Consider the following 15,229-nt stretch of genomic DNA (forward strand, 5'->3'; position numbering starts at 1 on the left):
CAGACCAGGAATGCCTGTGCTGCAAAGTGACAGTGCTGTCGCCGTGCAGCCCTCGCACCAGCTCATCCAAGCAGGCCGTCTGTGGCTCCATTCTTTGGCGTGAGCTGTTCCCAGGACTGCGCAGGCTTGGAGAAGTTCTGAAGCACCAACTGCTCGGGCATCTGCCATGGGGCACAGGTAGGACCAGGCTGGCGTTGAGCTCAGCCTCATAGGAAGGCTTTGCAGTTAAGAATGCACAACAAGAGTGAGACCCTTTGCACTCAGATCTGTGGGGTGGTTCCTGCTGCACTGTGGTGTCTCCCAAGCCCCAAGGACTCTGTAACCACAGTGGAACTGCAGCGATTTGGTGGTTTCTATCACTGCCTCCTTTTGCATTCCAGCGCACAGAGTACATGACCTGCTTTACTTTGTGCAGCAAAGTTTAAACAGTAATAGTGTGTGGTACATCTTCACTGATCAGCGGGACTGATGTTTGAGAGAGAGTCTGGCTCCTGTGATGACAGCAGAGAACCTGCTGTGCTGAGGTTCCCTGAGGTGATTCCCCTGTGAGATCCGTACGGGAGCAGGATGCCGTGTGTGTTGTATGTGTGTGTGTCTGTATCTGTGTGTGTATTTGCAGGCTCTAGCTGTGGACAGCCCTTAATGCTACCAAGATTTTAACACTCGCAGCTTAAGATCTTATGCGGGTTTTATAAGTTCTGTGGCATCACTGAGCAGGAAAAGGCTTCTTAGCTGTGTGTTTAGATGCACACGGACAGTGAATGAGGAGATGAAATTAGCAAATATCCTTTTAGTCTTCATTAATTGTTATCCTGATTCTTCATGTTGTGCACAAGCTGATCCTGGTTTTAAAATGTGGAAGAGATAATGTAGCCCCTGTTGTATCATGAGGCAGTTTTCTTAGTTGTAGAATTTGTGCATGTGTTACCGAAAAACTCGGAATAAAACTTATCAACACCAATTTGATGTAGATAAGCAGACACTTCTTTATTGACGGCCGGGTGCGCAGGTGAATCCTTTCACCAACGACGCACACCATGCACCAAAATCATACATCTTATATAGAACTCATTCATACATATTCATTATGTATTCATGCATAAACATAACAATTCCTGGAAATCATTATCATACTCTCCTCCTATTTCCGATTCTGCGCAGCAGAGTCCAGAAACACCTGGAAATGGGTCTGGGGTGTAATGTGAGTCGGTGGGTAATGAGTCGGTGGTCGCGATCTCCCCCTGTCGGAATTACCTATTGCCTGAGGACACTGTTTCTTGGCTTAAACTTATATGTTGCTTCAGCCGATTTCCCCATTTTCCCATTAATTTGGATTCTGACATCTCTCTGCATTCTTTCAGGTTATTAAATACCTTATAAGTAAATGATATATATATAAATCATCTTGAATCTTAAGCCTGTTATCTAGTTCTAAATGTTCCTACTAGGTGATTCTGACCAATTCTTTCGGCCTTGGTACAGGGCTGTGCAAGGGAGTTCGTAGTAGCCTTGGTTCCTGTATAGAGTGCAAATGCAGCATAGGATTTTTACTAAATATCTTCTATATTCCTATTAGAACTAAACAAATTAATACTAATCTATGTTAAATCAATAACATATCAAATCAGTAACATTTCCCCCCTTTGAAAGTGTTGAAAATCATTTCAATACTTTCACATCATCTTGCAGCACTCTAAACTGCAGTATTTGCTTCAGTATACCTTGGTGGTGGACTAGGACTATATTCTGGTAGAATAGTCGGAACCTCTCTCATGATCATGCGATTAACTGCAATTTTATTGGCAAACTGTTTCTTTAAGCAGTTATAAAGCAGCATGATCATCAGAAAGACAATTAGTAACAGAAACAGGGTTTTAATTATAGATTGTAGCCAATAACTCAGATTCCATCCTAGCCCTTTAAAAAGTTTTCCCAGCCAATCTTCTGACATATCTTCTCGGATCTTTTCTGTTTCCTTTTCAATTTTACCTAGCAAATCTAAATCGTGTTCTACATCCTGAGTGACATTTGGGATGTGAATACAGCAGTGGTCTACAGTGTCCTTGAGATATCCACATACTCCATGTTCTTTAAGTAAGAGCATGTCTAGTGCCATCCTATTTTGTAAAGTCATTCTAGAAGTTGCCTGCAGCTGCATGTTTAATTCCTTGAACCCCTTCCTTGTAACATTTGCCAATTTTTCTACCTGTCCTGTCAATTGATACAGCCATTTCCTATTTCTATACGAGGCTATGGGATTCAAAAGAGATTCAAGAGCCCAACCAATTCTTACTCCTGTTGATGGCTCATTCCATATATCATCATCATCTGTCTCAGATCTCTTGGTTCGTTTTAATTTTAGATTTTCCAAGGGTCCCCTAAATGGTGATTTCTTCCAAATTGGGCACAAGGTAGGCATGCCTAAAGTAACCTGTCTCACCTTACCATCTAATGGTAGCTGAGTTGTCCAGGTTCCGTCACTCAATGCCCAAACTAGATGTCCCGGACTTTGAAGGGTAGTTTTCCTGCAACTGAACAAGGTTCCTCTTCTAGGTGTGTATGCACTGGTTAAATTAAGATTATTTTTAAGACCTCGACAATAACAGCCAAATTTTAAAGCCACTGCCAAAGGAGGAATTCTCTGAATTAGTGAATTAGTACTGCTGCAATCATACACCTTTTCACACTTCCACCATGACACTAGTTTGTCTTCTCTTGTCCTCAGTGAAGTGCTTTTATCGTTCACTGAGGGTAGGACTGCGAATTCTTTTCCCTCCCAAATAAAACACCAAGGGGTTCTAGCCATATACTGAAACTGAGAAAATATAGACATAGACCATACCGAGTCCCACTGCTCCTCCTTCTGTGTATCTTGTCCCGGTTTGTTACACTACCATTCCATAATACTTTTGCTTTCATTGGTTTTAATCTGTACGTCATAAGAGCACCACCCTAACAACCCCTGCTCTGGACCTACTCTCAACCCTAATCCTAAAAGAGACATTGGTGTAAACCGATGATTCAATAATTTTAGGCACTCTGCCTCTCTACCTATTGTTTTCCATTGTTTTCTGATAACCTTTATTTGCTCAGACCATTGAGTCACTGGCCTTTGCTCACAGTAAGTGGATTCGTTTTTATGTTCCAGGTTGGTCAAATTCATAGTTAAGATTCCCCAAGGAATAGATTCACCTGCCGCTCTCGGTATTGGTAAACAAGCAGTAATCTGTGTGACATTCTGCAAATTGGCAAATCCCTTAATCAATCCTAACATCAAATTTTCTTCAGGGGTTTTTCTGGGAACATTAATCAATTGTTCTGTTTCTATTTGTCTTTTGTTCCTCACCACCAAACCAGTCCACACCAGTACTACCTGCCAAGCTAATACAAAGAGAATAATCACAAACTGATATGAAAAATTAGACATTCTTCAGAGTCAGCTTTAAAGTCTCTGGGTCGCGGTTAATAACCCTCCATGAAGTAGGTGCCGCCTTCACCCGAGTATAGTGTATCCAAGCATCTGATTCTGCAATCTTAACAGCAGTAAAGGTAGTCAACAGTATCTGGAAAGGTCCCTTCCAGCGTTCTTGCAGAGGTTCGGAAGTCCACGTCTTCACATAGACATAGTCTCCTGGTTGAAAGTCATGCACAGGATTTTCAAGAGATAATGGTCTGTTCCACACTATCGCGCTCCGAATTGCGGTCAAAGTTTTTCCTAAGGAAAGTAAATAGTTATACACATGTTGTTTCCCTTTTACATGCATGTTTGGATTTGGTTCTGGGGATTCATAAGGCTTTCCATACAATAATTCATAAGGACTGACTGAGGTACCACTCTTTGGTTGTACCCTAATTCGCAGTAATGCCAATGGAAGTGCCTGAGGCCATTTCAAATTAGTTTCTTGACAGATTTTACTTATTTGTCTCTTTAAGGTCTGATTCATTCTTTCTACTTTTCCACTGGATTGTGGCCTCCATGAAGTATGTAAGTCCCAAGTGATACCCAAAAGTTTGCTAACATTTTGAACTATTTCAGCAACAAAGTGTGGTCCTCTGTCAGAGGAAATTCCAATAGGAACCCCAAACCTTGGAATTATTTCTCGTAGTAACCACTTTACTACCTCTTTTGCTTGTGTGGTGCGACAGGGAAAAGCTTCCGGCCATCCTGTAAAAGTGTCAACCCCCACCAGAATGTATCGATATCCGTTCTGCTTGGGTAATTCTGAAAAATCCACTTGCCAATAATCTCCAGGTTCAGTACCAGATCTTAGTCTACCCATTTGAACCCTTTTCTTGACCACTGGATTATTTTTCAAACACACCTCACATTTTGCAGTTATCATTTTAGCCAAACTTAACATCTTAACTGATACCACTTGTTTTTGTAAAGAAGTCACTAATGCTTCTGCTCCCCAATGACATTCTTGATGTCTGGTTTGAACTATTTCTCTCATTAGAAAGGGTGGAACTACTACTTGTCTAGTAGGGGTTACCCACCACCCAGCTAAATTTTTCTTAGCATTTAATAATTGACCCAACCTGTCATCTTCCTCCGAATATTTTGGTTGTTCCCTAGGAAGGGTTATTGTTTTGGACGGAATTAGTGCCATCTGAAATGCTCGCTCCTTTGCTATTTTTCTTGCTGTTCGATCGGCAAAATTATTTCCGGCAATTTCCTTCGTGTTTCCAACTTGATGTGCTTTACAGTGCATGATTGCTACCTGTTCTGGTTTTTGAACTGCTTGTAATAATTGTAAGATTTCATTTTGGTGCTTAATATTTGATCCCTGAGAGGACAATAATCCTCTTTCTTTCCACAGAGCTCCATGGACATGTACTACCCCAAAAGCATATTTAGAGTCTGTCCAAATATTTACTTTCTTTTCTTCACTTAGTTCTAGAGCTCGAATTAAAGCAATAAGTTCTGCTTTCTGAGCTGATGTAGTACTAGCCAATGCTCTTGCTTCTATAACTGTGGTGTCTGTTGTTACCGCATATCCAGCGTATCGGACTCCTTGTTCCATAAAGCTGCTGCCGTCTGTAAACAATTCCCAGTCTGGTTGTTCCAATGGTACATCCTTCAAATCTTCTCGGCTGGAATAAACATACTCGATAGTAGCCAAGCAGTCATGTTCCAGCTGTCCTTCTTCCTGTGTGGAACTTAAAAACACTGCAGGATTTACCAGGTTAGTTGTTTTTAAGATCACGTCATCTTGTTCAGTCAGCACTACCTGGTATTTCATCATCCGGCTCGGAGATAACCAATGTCCCCCCTTTTGTTCTAAAACAGTTATCACCATGTGTGGGACATAGACTGTTATCGTTCTTCCCAAAGTCAATTTCCGAGCTTCTTGTATAAGCATTACTGCTGCAGCTACTGCTCGGAGGCAGTTTGGCCCCCCTTTACTCACTGTGTCCAGTTGTTTGGAAAAGTATCCGACTGGTCGTTTCCAGCTTCCTGTCTTCTGAGTTAGCACCCCCAGTGCTAGGCGTTGTCTCTCGTGAACAAACAACTGAAAATCTTTGGTTAGGTCCGGGAGTCCTAAAGCAGGTGCAGACATTAAGGCACGCTTTAACTCTGTAAAAGCCCTTTGTTGTTGTGGGCCCCACACAAAAGGAGAGTTCTTTTGGGCCTCATACAACAGCTTAGCTATTAGTCCATAGTTCAGGATCCAGAGACGACACCACCCTGTCATTCCTAAAAATGCTCTGAGCTCATGGATATTTTTCGGCTCAGGTATACTGCAAATGGCTTCTTTATGATCTTTTCCAAATTGCCGCTGTCCTTTTGAAACCTCAAAGCCCAAGTATATGACAGTCTGGCATGCTATTTGGGCTTTCTTTCTGGATACTTTGTACCCATTCAGTCCCAGAAAATTCAAAAGGTCAATAGTTACCTGTATGCAGGTAAACCTCTCTTCTGTAGCAATCAGTATGTCATCCACATATTGTAGAAGTAAATGTCCAGGCCTTGGTTTGTCCTGTTTCCAGATCTCAAGCTCTCTTGCCAGCTGATTTCCAAAGATTGTAGGACTATTTTTAAATCCTTGGGGTAGTCTTGTCCATGTTAACTGCATCTTTCGCCCAGTTTGTGGATTCTCCCATTCAAAGGCAAACAGTTTTCTGCTTTCCTTCTCCAAAGGTATACAAAAGAAGGCATCTTTCAAATCAAGCACTGTAAACCACTGATGAGTCTCCTTTAATGCTGTTAACAAGGTATAAGGATTTGCCACTACAGGATATATGTCCTTGACTATTTGATTTACTGCTCTCAAGTCTTGCACCAATCTATATTCACCTGAGGGTTTTCTGATTGGTAAAATAGGAGTGTTATACTCAGATTCACACTCCTCCAAAATTTTATACTCTAAAAATTTATCAATCAGCTTCTTCAGCTCCTGTCTAACCTCTGGTTTGATTGGATATTGTTTAATTTTTACTGTCCCTGCATCTTCCTTTAAATCTATTTTTACAGGCTCTGCTAATTTTGATTTACCAGGGATGCCTGTGTCCCATACTGTAGGGATTACTGCCGAATCCACCTCTGGTGGAATTTCTTGCTCCTTCACCTTTTCTTGTATCATTAAGATCTCTCCTGTTTTCGACTCAGGTATTTTCAAGAAAAGTTCTCCTTCCTCAAAAACAATTTGTGCATTCAATTTAGATAACAAATCCCGTCCTAACAAGGGTATCGGACATTCTGGTACATACAGGAATTCATGTGTAATTATTTTATTTCCAAACTTCAAATCCAGGGGTTGCAGGAATCGCCTATTTTCTTCTCTCCCTGTTGCTCCTACTATATTTGCTGTTTTGGTTCCAATTTTTCCTTTACAAGTATTAAGCACTGAGAACGTCGCTCCCGTATCCACTAAAAATTTAACTTCTTTTTCTCCCAGCTTTATTACAACCAGAGGTTCAGCTGGGTTCCCCTCCGGTCCCCGTCAGTCATCTAAAACCATTGTCCTGGCTATCTCCTGGTGAATATTCCCATTTTTAGGACACTCTCTTTTCCAATGTCCTTCCTCTCTGCACAAGGCACATTGATTCACTCTCAAGGGGGTGTTAAAATTCCGATTGCCAAAATTCATAAATCCTCCCCTTCCACTGGCTCCTCGTCCTCTCCCTCTACCTCTTCCTCTGCCTGCTGTTCCTGTCATTACAGCCAATAATCTATTTTCTCTGGTTTTTCTTTCCTCTTTTTCCCTGTTGTTATATACTTTCCATGCTGTCTCAAGCATTTTATTCAGACTTCTCGAGTCCTCTCCCTCAAGCTTTTGAAGTTTCTTTCTTATATCTGGTGCCGATTGTCCCATAAAGATCAGAGCCAGTTGTATTTGAGCTGCCTCTGTCTCTACCCTCAAATCAGTGTATTTTCTGGCTGCCTCTTTCAGTCTCTTCAGGAATGCAGAGGGAGATTCATTCTTATCTTGTCTCACCTCATATAATTTGGACCAGTTCAAAGATTTAGGCATAGCATGTTTAACCCCATATAAAACCCATTTCTGATACCGGCTCAGTCTTTCTCTGTGTTCCACAAGATTTGGATTCCACTGCGGGTCCCCAGACGGAAAATTCTGCTCTTAACAGCCACTTCTGCCTGTGCTTTGCCAGCCTTTAATACCATTTGTTTTTCTGTATCATCCAGCAAGTTATCCAGGATCACCTGCAAATCACTCCAATCTGGATTCTGCGTCCTAATTATAGTGTCTACCACTCTGCCTACCCGTTCAGGATCTTCTCGATATATCCCTGCTGCCTGCTTCCAAGCCATCAAGTCTGTGACCGAAAAAGGCACTTTCACATATACTGGCCCATCATTTCCAACTCCCTGCCGCAGAGGAGCGATTGTTTGTGTTTGTTGTCGGGTCCTCCGAGAAATAGGGGTATACATTACAATGTCTGACGGTCCTTCCCCCACATCCTCTATTCCGCTACTATCTGGTTCCCCCACCTGTTCCCTATTCTCTTGGCTCTGATTCCTTTCTCTCCTAAGAGGGGATATATCTAACTGTGGTCCTTCATCCTCTCTGGGAGTTATTTTCTTTAAACACTCCTTTTCATGGGTACATTCAGAACAACACTTTTTCACCTTCTTATTATCAGAAGTCATGGCCATTACCAAATTATCTTTACTAGTTATCTTACATTCTTCCTGCCAATCTATTCTTCGCCTTAAATAAAAGAATAAATCTACATATGGTACTTCACTCCATTTTCCTTCTCTCCTGCAAAACAGCATTAACTGCAGAATGGTGTCATAATTCAATGTCCCATGCACAGGCCATTTCTCCTGACTTTCCAGTGTATACAAAGGCCACCAATGATTACAATATTCAATCATCTGACTTTTTCGTAAATCCTCATGTAAATCTCCCCAGTGTGCCAATAAACATCCTAACGGGGAGTTTTTCGGAATTTTATCATTTACAGCCAAATTGCCCACACTTTTACTCTTAAACAAATGAGTTAACTTAGATGCCATGGTTACTCACTTCACAGTATAATATACAATCACTCAAATCTGCCGCTTCGTTCTTCTCCAGCTGCACCTCTCACAAGATAACAAAACCGCAGATCCGAACTCCACACTCGCTCCGTACTTATTTGTCCGTCTCAAGCTCACACACACCCCCTCACAATTATTACTTTAAACACAGGAATATAACATACCACTATACAACCATTAATCTTAACCCGGTATACTATTAAACAAACATAAAATTCCGCAACTCGAGTCCTTATCATATCATCGAAAACACTATAGCATATAGGTTTTCATTACTCCAAATCCCATATATTCCACTATTGTCTGACCCTGCAATAGCTTTCGCTTATGTCTTACGGGCAGACGCCTAGGCTTCCAATTCCACTAGGATCCTTTAGTCCAACCCTGTGCAGCTTTCACCGCGTCTGACAGGCAGACTTATACAGTGGGACTCTAACCCACTCCCGAGTGGGACTCTAACCCACTTTCCAAGGGTGGGACTCTAACCCACTCCTAGTACAAAAGAAGTGTCTTACCAAAATCCAGGGAACGTCGCGAAGAGCCTTACGGATCGGGGATCGATGGGTATCCCCGAGAAATCCTCGGTGCCGGCTGGAACCAGTCAGGTCCCCGACTCCTCCGGTCTCTCTCAGCGAGGTCCCATCTGGGTCGCCAGAAACTGTTACCGAAAAACTCGGAATAAAACTTATCAACACCAATTTGATGTAGATAAGCAGACACTTCTTTATTGACGGCCGGGTGCGCGGGTGAATCCTTTCACCAACAACGCACACCATGCACCAAAATCATACATCTTATATAGAACTCATTCATACATATTCATTATGTATTCATGCATAAACATAACAATTCCTGGAAATCATTATCATACTCTCCTCCTATTTCCGATTCTGCGCCGTAGAGTCCAGAAACACCTGGAAATGGGTCTGGGGTGTAATGTGAGTCGGTGGGTAATGAGTCGGTGGTCGCGATCTCCCCCTGTCGGAATTACCTATTGCCTGAGGACACTGTTTCTTGGCTTAAACTTATATGTTGCTTCAGCCGATTTCCCCATTTTCCCATTAATTTGGATTCTGACATCTCTCTGCATTCTTTCAGGTTATTAAATACCTTATAAGTAAATGATATATATATAAATCATCTTGAATCTTAAGCCTGTTATCTAGTTCTAAATGTTCCTACTAGGTGATTCTGACCAATTCTTTCGGCCTTGGTACAGGGCTGTGCAAGGGAGTTCGTAGTAGCCTTGGTTCCTGTATAGAGTGCAAATGCAGCATAGGATTTTTACTAAATATCTTCTATATTCCTATTAGAAATAAACAAATTAATACTAATCTATGTTAAATCAATAACATATCAAATCAGTAACACATGGAGGAAAAAACCATGGCACAGCTAGCACAGGGCACAAATGGGGCCAACCCAGTGTGGTGCACGGCACTGCCTGCAGGGCATGGCTGGCTTGCTGCCTTTGGGGAGTTGAAGGATGGCACTGACTTTTTTCCCAGTGTGCTTTTTCTTCAGCTACTTCAAGTGCAGTAATGATTACGTAGCATGTTTTTAATGCCCTTGTGGAGAAAAGCAGACATAATTGCATGGCCCAAAAGAGCTTAGCATGTACGTACTGATGAGTAATAATATCTCTTGGCTCAGAACTGATTTTCTGGGGGGGGGGCATTGTCAAGAGGAAGAGGGCAACATGTGCTTCATGCCACACTCAAACACAGTGGCTTCTGAAATATGACATAGAAGGATCTGGTCCCTAGTTACCTCCCCTCTTTCTTGGGATAAAATTATGTACTTTAAATCCTTTTCTCTTGTACTCCAAAACTGGCCTAAATGAAGGAACTGAGGCAGAGGTCTTCTTATTCCTTCCTCATGCTTGGAGTCCCATGGAAGTGACTCTAACCAGATGGAGAAATAGTGGTTCCCCCTACACCTCTACTGCCACACGTAGACAAATGTTCATGCCTGGACCTGTGTAAAGAATTCTGACAACTTTGCAAAACATGCTTGGGATGGTGATGGACTTTTCCCTCTGAGTGGTGAAGTATCACATGGATTCACTATAGATTCCTGGTGCTGTTCAGGCTTTCTTGTAGTGCAGGCAATAGTGTCTTCACAATTGCAGAATTTAAGAACTGTACTTTCTTCCTTTGCTTAGCTGATTAGAAAAATGTAAAAGCGGCCGACAGCTGCAGAAGGCAGACAGCCTGTCAGCCACCAGACGCTTACTCTTATTATCGAGCTGTGGCTATGTAGCAAGGGATGAAGCATTCGAATGTACAGACAATGTTTTCTCACTAACAAGGTGCAGAAGAGATCTTAATTCTGTTTAAGCATTTGATTTTCTGTCTTGTCTTCCTGATGCAGTCTCCCAGAAAATGGATCCTGAGAAGAGATGCAAGTGGCTCTGAACTCAGGTGTTGCGGCTGAGATGACGAATCTCATTTACTGACCTTATTTCAAGTCCAGTCCTGATGCATTTGGCTATTTCAGTTCATGTTTTCATACTAGTGGAGCTGTGGGATTCTGAGTGCCCTGAAAGGGCTTTTCACTTACAAGAATGTCTGGGAACTTGCATGTCACTTTGAAGGCCAGCTTGCTTGATGTCAGTGAGCATTGCCATTTGCAATTGCCTGCTGAGCCAAGGATACATCTTTATTACTTATTCTAGTAGAGGCACTAGGAGAAGCCCTGATTGCTTTCCAACGGCTTTTACTTGGATTTCTCTAAATGATTTCTTTTGAGCCTGCTTTTGGTATAGCTGTGTTAAAAGGGCTGAGACTCATCCCACCTCCCTGAGGCATTTCAGTTGGGACTAGAGCTGCCCCAGATACAGTGCGCTCCTGTGTTAATGCCGAAGGGCTGAACTGAGAAATGGAGACTCTGTTACACTGGGCAATGTCAGAGGAATGGTTTCACTAGGAGAAGGAACTTGTTACCTAGGTAAATGCAGCAATATGATTTAGCTGCTTAAGCATTCCTGATCTTGGACAGCTTGCATGCATTTAGCACAGCTCCGCTGCCTCTGCCTACTTGTCAGAACAGCTTGGAAAGCTGCCCTAGCAACATTTTGTACCTATGGCAGACATGTAATCCTCTTGTACAGACTGGGTGAACGCTGAGTATATTGTTCTTCAATCAAAGAAAGCTTAACAGAATTTTGGACGAAGCTACGGCAGTGGTGGGGTATATGCACGTATCAGCTGATCTAATTAGTGCTAATATTTTGCCAGACATGTCAAAGTCACTTTCCTTCTCAAAGCATTACTAAAAAATAGAAATCCGCTTCTGTTGCATTCATTTCGTTTGCTGGATTTGCATCATCTGTAAGCTAAATCGGATGCCTCAGCTGTGCCACTTTAATCTTTGAGGAAAAGCAGTGTTCAACCGTGTGCCCACCAAAGCAAGAGAGACATCCATTTGGAACTGATACAGCTGAGGCACTGCTGAAGAATTCTGTATTAATGCTTAGCCTGTCGTAGCCACAGCGTGTCTGGAGGCTGTAAGTCGGTCAAGCAGTGCTCTGTTTGAAAATAATGTCCTAAAATCAGGTACTGCTAAAAAGCAGTTCTGTAACGTTCCAGAATCAGACAGTTGAAGGAAGGACACAAGCTGAATAGGGAGCTCTTCTCCCTCGACCCTGCTGATGTGATTGTTCAGACTGATCTGTGAGTGAGAGACTGTATTGAGAACAAGGTGGAGCTGCTGTTAGACAAAATTCAACTTCCATTGCAGCAAGAATAGCACAGTTGGAATTGAACTTTCTTACCAGCAAAACCCATATTGATCATTGTCTTGAATATAATTGTAAATACCTTTGAGCAGCTGTGAAGGGCCAGTGAAGCAATGGGCACTTGTTTTGCTCTAATGCGAAAATGCAGAAAGTGATATTTGATATCCCTTGAGACTTAAAATGCGACAGAAACTGAAAATAAAGAATTCCTTAGGAATAGTTGCAGTACAGGGTTGTCTTTAATTTACAATTAGCAAAGTGTTCTTTAGTAAAGGCAGTTTTCTGGAGCAGTCTGGTATTCAGCTGAGTTTGCCAGTGTATCCCTACCGTGTGGTGTTACCAAGGTAAAAGCCAGCACTGCAGTGCTGTGCTAGGGCCCCTGCACAAGGCACAGTCACTCGGTTGAACGCTGCTGAAATGAACCCAGCTTAGGGAGGCGTGTAAAGCGATGGCCACGCTGGGGCCACAACTGCATCGCTTGGAAATGCCTGGAGCTGGGCTGCCTTGTGACTGTGTTTTGATGACTGTCGTGTGAATAAGTGATGAAAAGAGTGGTGGACCAGATAGGTTGAGTCTTCAGTCAGTGCTTTCACATGAAGGGGAGTTCCCAAAGCTTTTTTCCTGCAGGAGGAGTTGGGTTGGAATGACCTACTCCTCTTTGAATTTCCTGTCCTTTGTATTTATCATACTCAAATATAATTTGCCAAACAGTAACCCGAGGTCTCGGTATCGGTGTGATACTGTGCTCCAGACTGTTTAAACTTCGCTTTTCCATTTTTAGCTGCCCATCTCTTCTCTCTACAGTTCTTTACGACTGATGCCAAGTGACACCCTATGAGCCATGAGGCAATTTTGAAATAGAAATTTATTGTTGGGATTGACAAGGGCCTGTTCTTGCTGTTTTGTGGTTTTTTTTGACTTCTGATAATGTCAAGAATCAATTCAGCTTGGAACCTGGAAATACTTGTATGACTGTGGGTAACTTGTTTTAGCTGGCTTTTTGCTTCTGCTTTCTATCTTCTCCCTTTGGGGCAGCTGATGATGGGAACCACAACTGGAAGCTGGGAATCACAGTAATATCCATCATCCAATGACATTCATCTTGCAGAAAGTACCAGGAAGAGTAATGTCAGAAATAAATTCAGTTTCATATCACCTGAAGGACAGTTAGAAGCTTCATTATGATTTAAAAGGACATCTTTTTTTACTGGAATCTTTTTGCACTCTATTCTTTTGTAGTCAGTGGTGGTTTCTTTTGATACAGTCAGTAGTGGTTTCTTCTGATAGTATCGTGTCTTATTCTCTGGGATGGGAATGCATTAGGGGATGTGGTATCCCATGGCAGTCAGCTCCAGGTAATAGGCACACTAACTTCGGAAGTCCTTGTTAATTAACAAAGTCTTGCTGCGGAAGCTGAGGAAAGCTGTTCCTATGGATTGTACTGCAGTGCACAGCAGGCCTCTTGCTGGCCCTTACTGCAGTGCGCTGGTGACAGCTGCTGCTGGAGTTGCTTTTCCAAGTTTAGCTTCATGTTCGGGAATGTCATGCATGTGCGTGACATCAAAGCAGCCTGTAGGAGTGACTGCTGAAGGCTACATGCATCACACCGTTATTCACACTAGAGGTGAGACCTCCTGTGAAAGCTGTTTCAGTCAGTTAGCCAGGTGAGAGCTGGTGGACTTTTTAACCCTTGCTGGCAGTTTTTGGGCAGAACTGGGAGTTAACAGTTCATGGGACATGGAAAAATTATAAACCAAGTCTCTCCTATGAACTTGGTAATATCAGTTGTGCTGGTATTGTAGGAGTTACTAGGAGACTATGGAAACACTCAAATGCCTGCACTACGCTGTTGTTCCTTTGCTTGCAGCATCAGCTTGTCTTGTTCAGCTGCCGTTCACCAACTTCAGCTGCTGAATTCCACCACACCTCGAGCTAAGTGCTTGGCTGCCTGTTTTATTTTTCTTGTGTTTGGGTCAACTATAGAAAAGATGTCTGAAGACATGACATATGCAGGAAACAGCGGCACAGATGGATGATGTAAGTTGCATATAAAATCTGAGAGCTGAACCTTTAGCAGGTCACATCATCACAGGGTGCTCGAGGTCTGCTGCAGCCATTTGTACGGCCGTTAGGAAATACCATGGAATGGGTCTAGAACATTGGAGACTTGGTGTGATTTGCCTCAAGGTTGCATTTTCTAGTGTCTTTTCCTTTCCTGCACCTTCCTGACATAATGCATTGTGCCAGGGCTGCAGTGTCTTCTTTGTAGTGCTGCTCTTAGGAGAGCACTGAATTGCTTTTAATTTGTGTCCTGATGAAAGGTGCCAGACAGGTAGTTCTGGAAGGAGAAGTTACTTTTTAAGTAGGGGAAATTCCCTGTCTATCCCAAAGGCACCCTAGACAGAGAGCTACCCCCAAGTTGTTCTACACGTGTCCTCATTTTCTTGCTTTCTTTCCTGCCTTTCCTTTGCAGTTGCTTGGGTCTTGTACACTGAACTGACACTCATGAGGTTCTGGGTTTTGTGTATATAAATTTTTCTTAATACCTGTTCCTATTTTCCACAATAGTCGTTGTCTCTCTGTCTGCCTCTTTACGGTGGAGTTTCATGTTGCCAAGGCACGTGGCCTGTTTGACTACTCTGCACTGGAGACTTCATCCAGCCTCACAGTGTGCTGGACACTCGAGACCAGAAGTGGATTTATATGCCTGATGGTGTGACCTCTCTGCTCCTGCCAGGCTGATGCTCAGCCCTGTCTGGTGAGAGGTAGGTGCCATCTGCTGCAGCTGCTTAAGTGGGATGTGGGAGTGATGTGGAAGACTTCTGACACGTACTGGATTGTCTCCAGTTAATGCTAGTGTCTTTGAGAATACTTGTCTTCTGGGATCTGGCCTAGGATTCCAGCACTCACTCTGCACAGCATGCTAGAGAGACAGCAGATGGTGATGCCTTCTGTGCCATTCTAATCTGCTGTGAGCTTGG

At 42.7% G+C, this 15,229-nt stretch overlaps 1 protein-coding gene across 1 annotated transcript; it reads right to left on the bottom strand.

The window, feature by feature from the left end:
• Nucleotides 1–449: 449 nt before the first annotated feature.
• LOC141915810 (uncharacterized) lies at nucleotides 450–13,779 on the bottom strand. Its single transcript, XM_074807686.1, has 13 exons — nucleotides 13,725–13,779; nucleotides 13,621–13,677; nucleotides 13,405–13,551; nucleotides 12,071–12,195; nucleotides 11,784–11,846; nucleotides 11,592–11,647; nucleotides 7,727–8,174; nucleotides 7,253–7,553; nucleotides 4,540–6,829; nucleotides 3,684–3,715; nucleotides 1,990–2,250; nucleotides 1,722–1,788; nucleotides 450–645 (listed from the first exon to the last, which is right to left on the bottom strand). The coding sequence occupies exons 1-13, from the start codon at nucleotides 13,777–13,779 to the stop codon at nucleotides 450–452; spliced, it is 4,098 nt and encodes a 1,365-aa protein (XP_074663787.1).
• Between the last annotated feature and the right edge of the window lie 1,450 nt (nucleotides 13,780–15,229).

Source organism: Strix aluco, chromosome 27 (genome assembly GCF_031877795.1).
Source record: "Strix aluco isolate bStrAlu1 chromosome 27, bStrAlu1.hap1, whole genome shotgun sequence".
NCBI classification, from domain to species: Eukaryota; Metazoa; Chordata; class Aves; order Strigiformes; family Strigidae; genus Strix; species Strix aluco.

Bases quoted from the DNA above. Each gene is read 5' to 3' on its own strand.
- LOC141915810 (XM_074807686.1), bottom strand. From the start codon at position 13,779: ATGAAGCTAAACTTGGAAAAGCAACTCCAGCAGCAGCTGTCACCAGCG. The intron at 8,175-11,591 runs GTACAAAATGTT...CTTTTATTTAAG, and splicing joins GGATTACATGTCTGCCATAG to GCGAAGAATAGATTGGCAGG. The intron at 1,789-1,989 runs GTAAAATTGAAA...ATAAAATTGCAG, and splicing joins ACACGATTTAGATTTGCTAG to TTAATCGCATGATCATGAGA.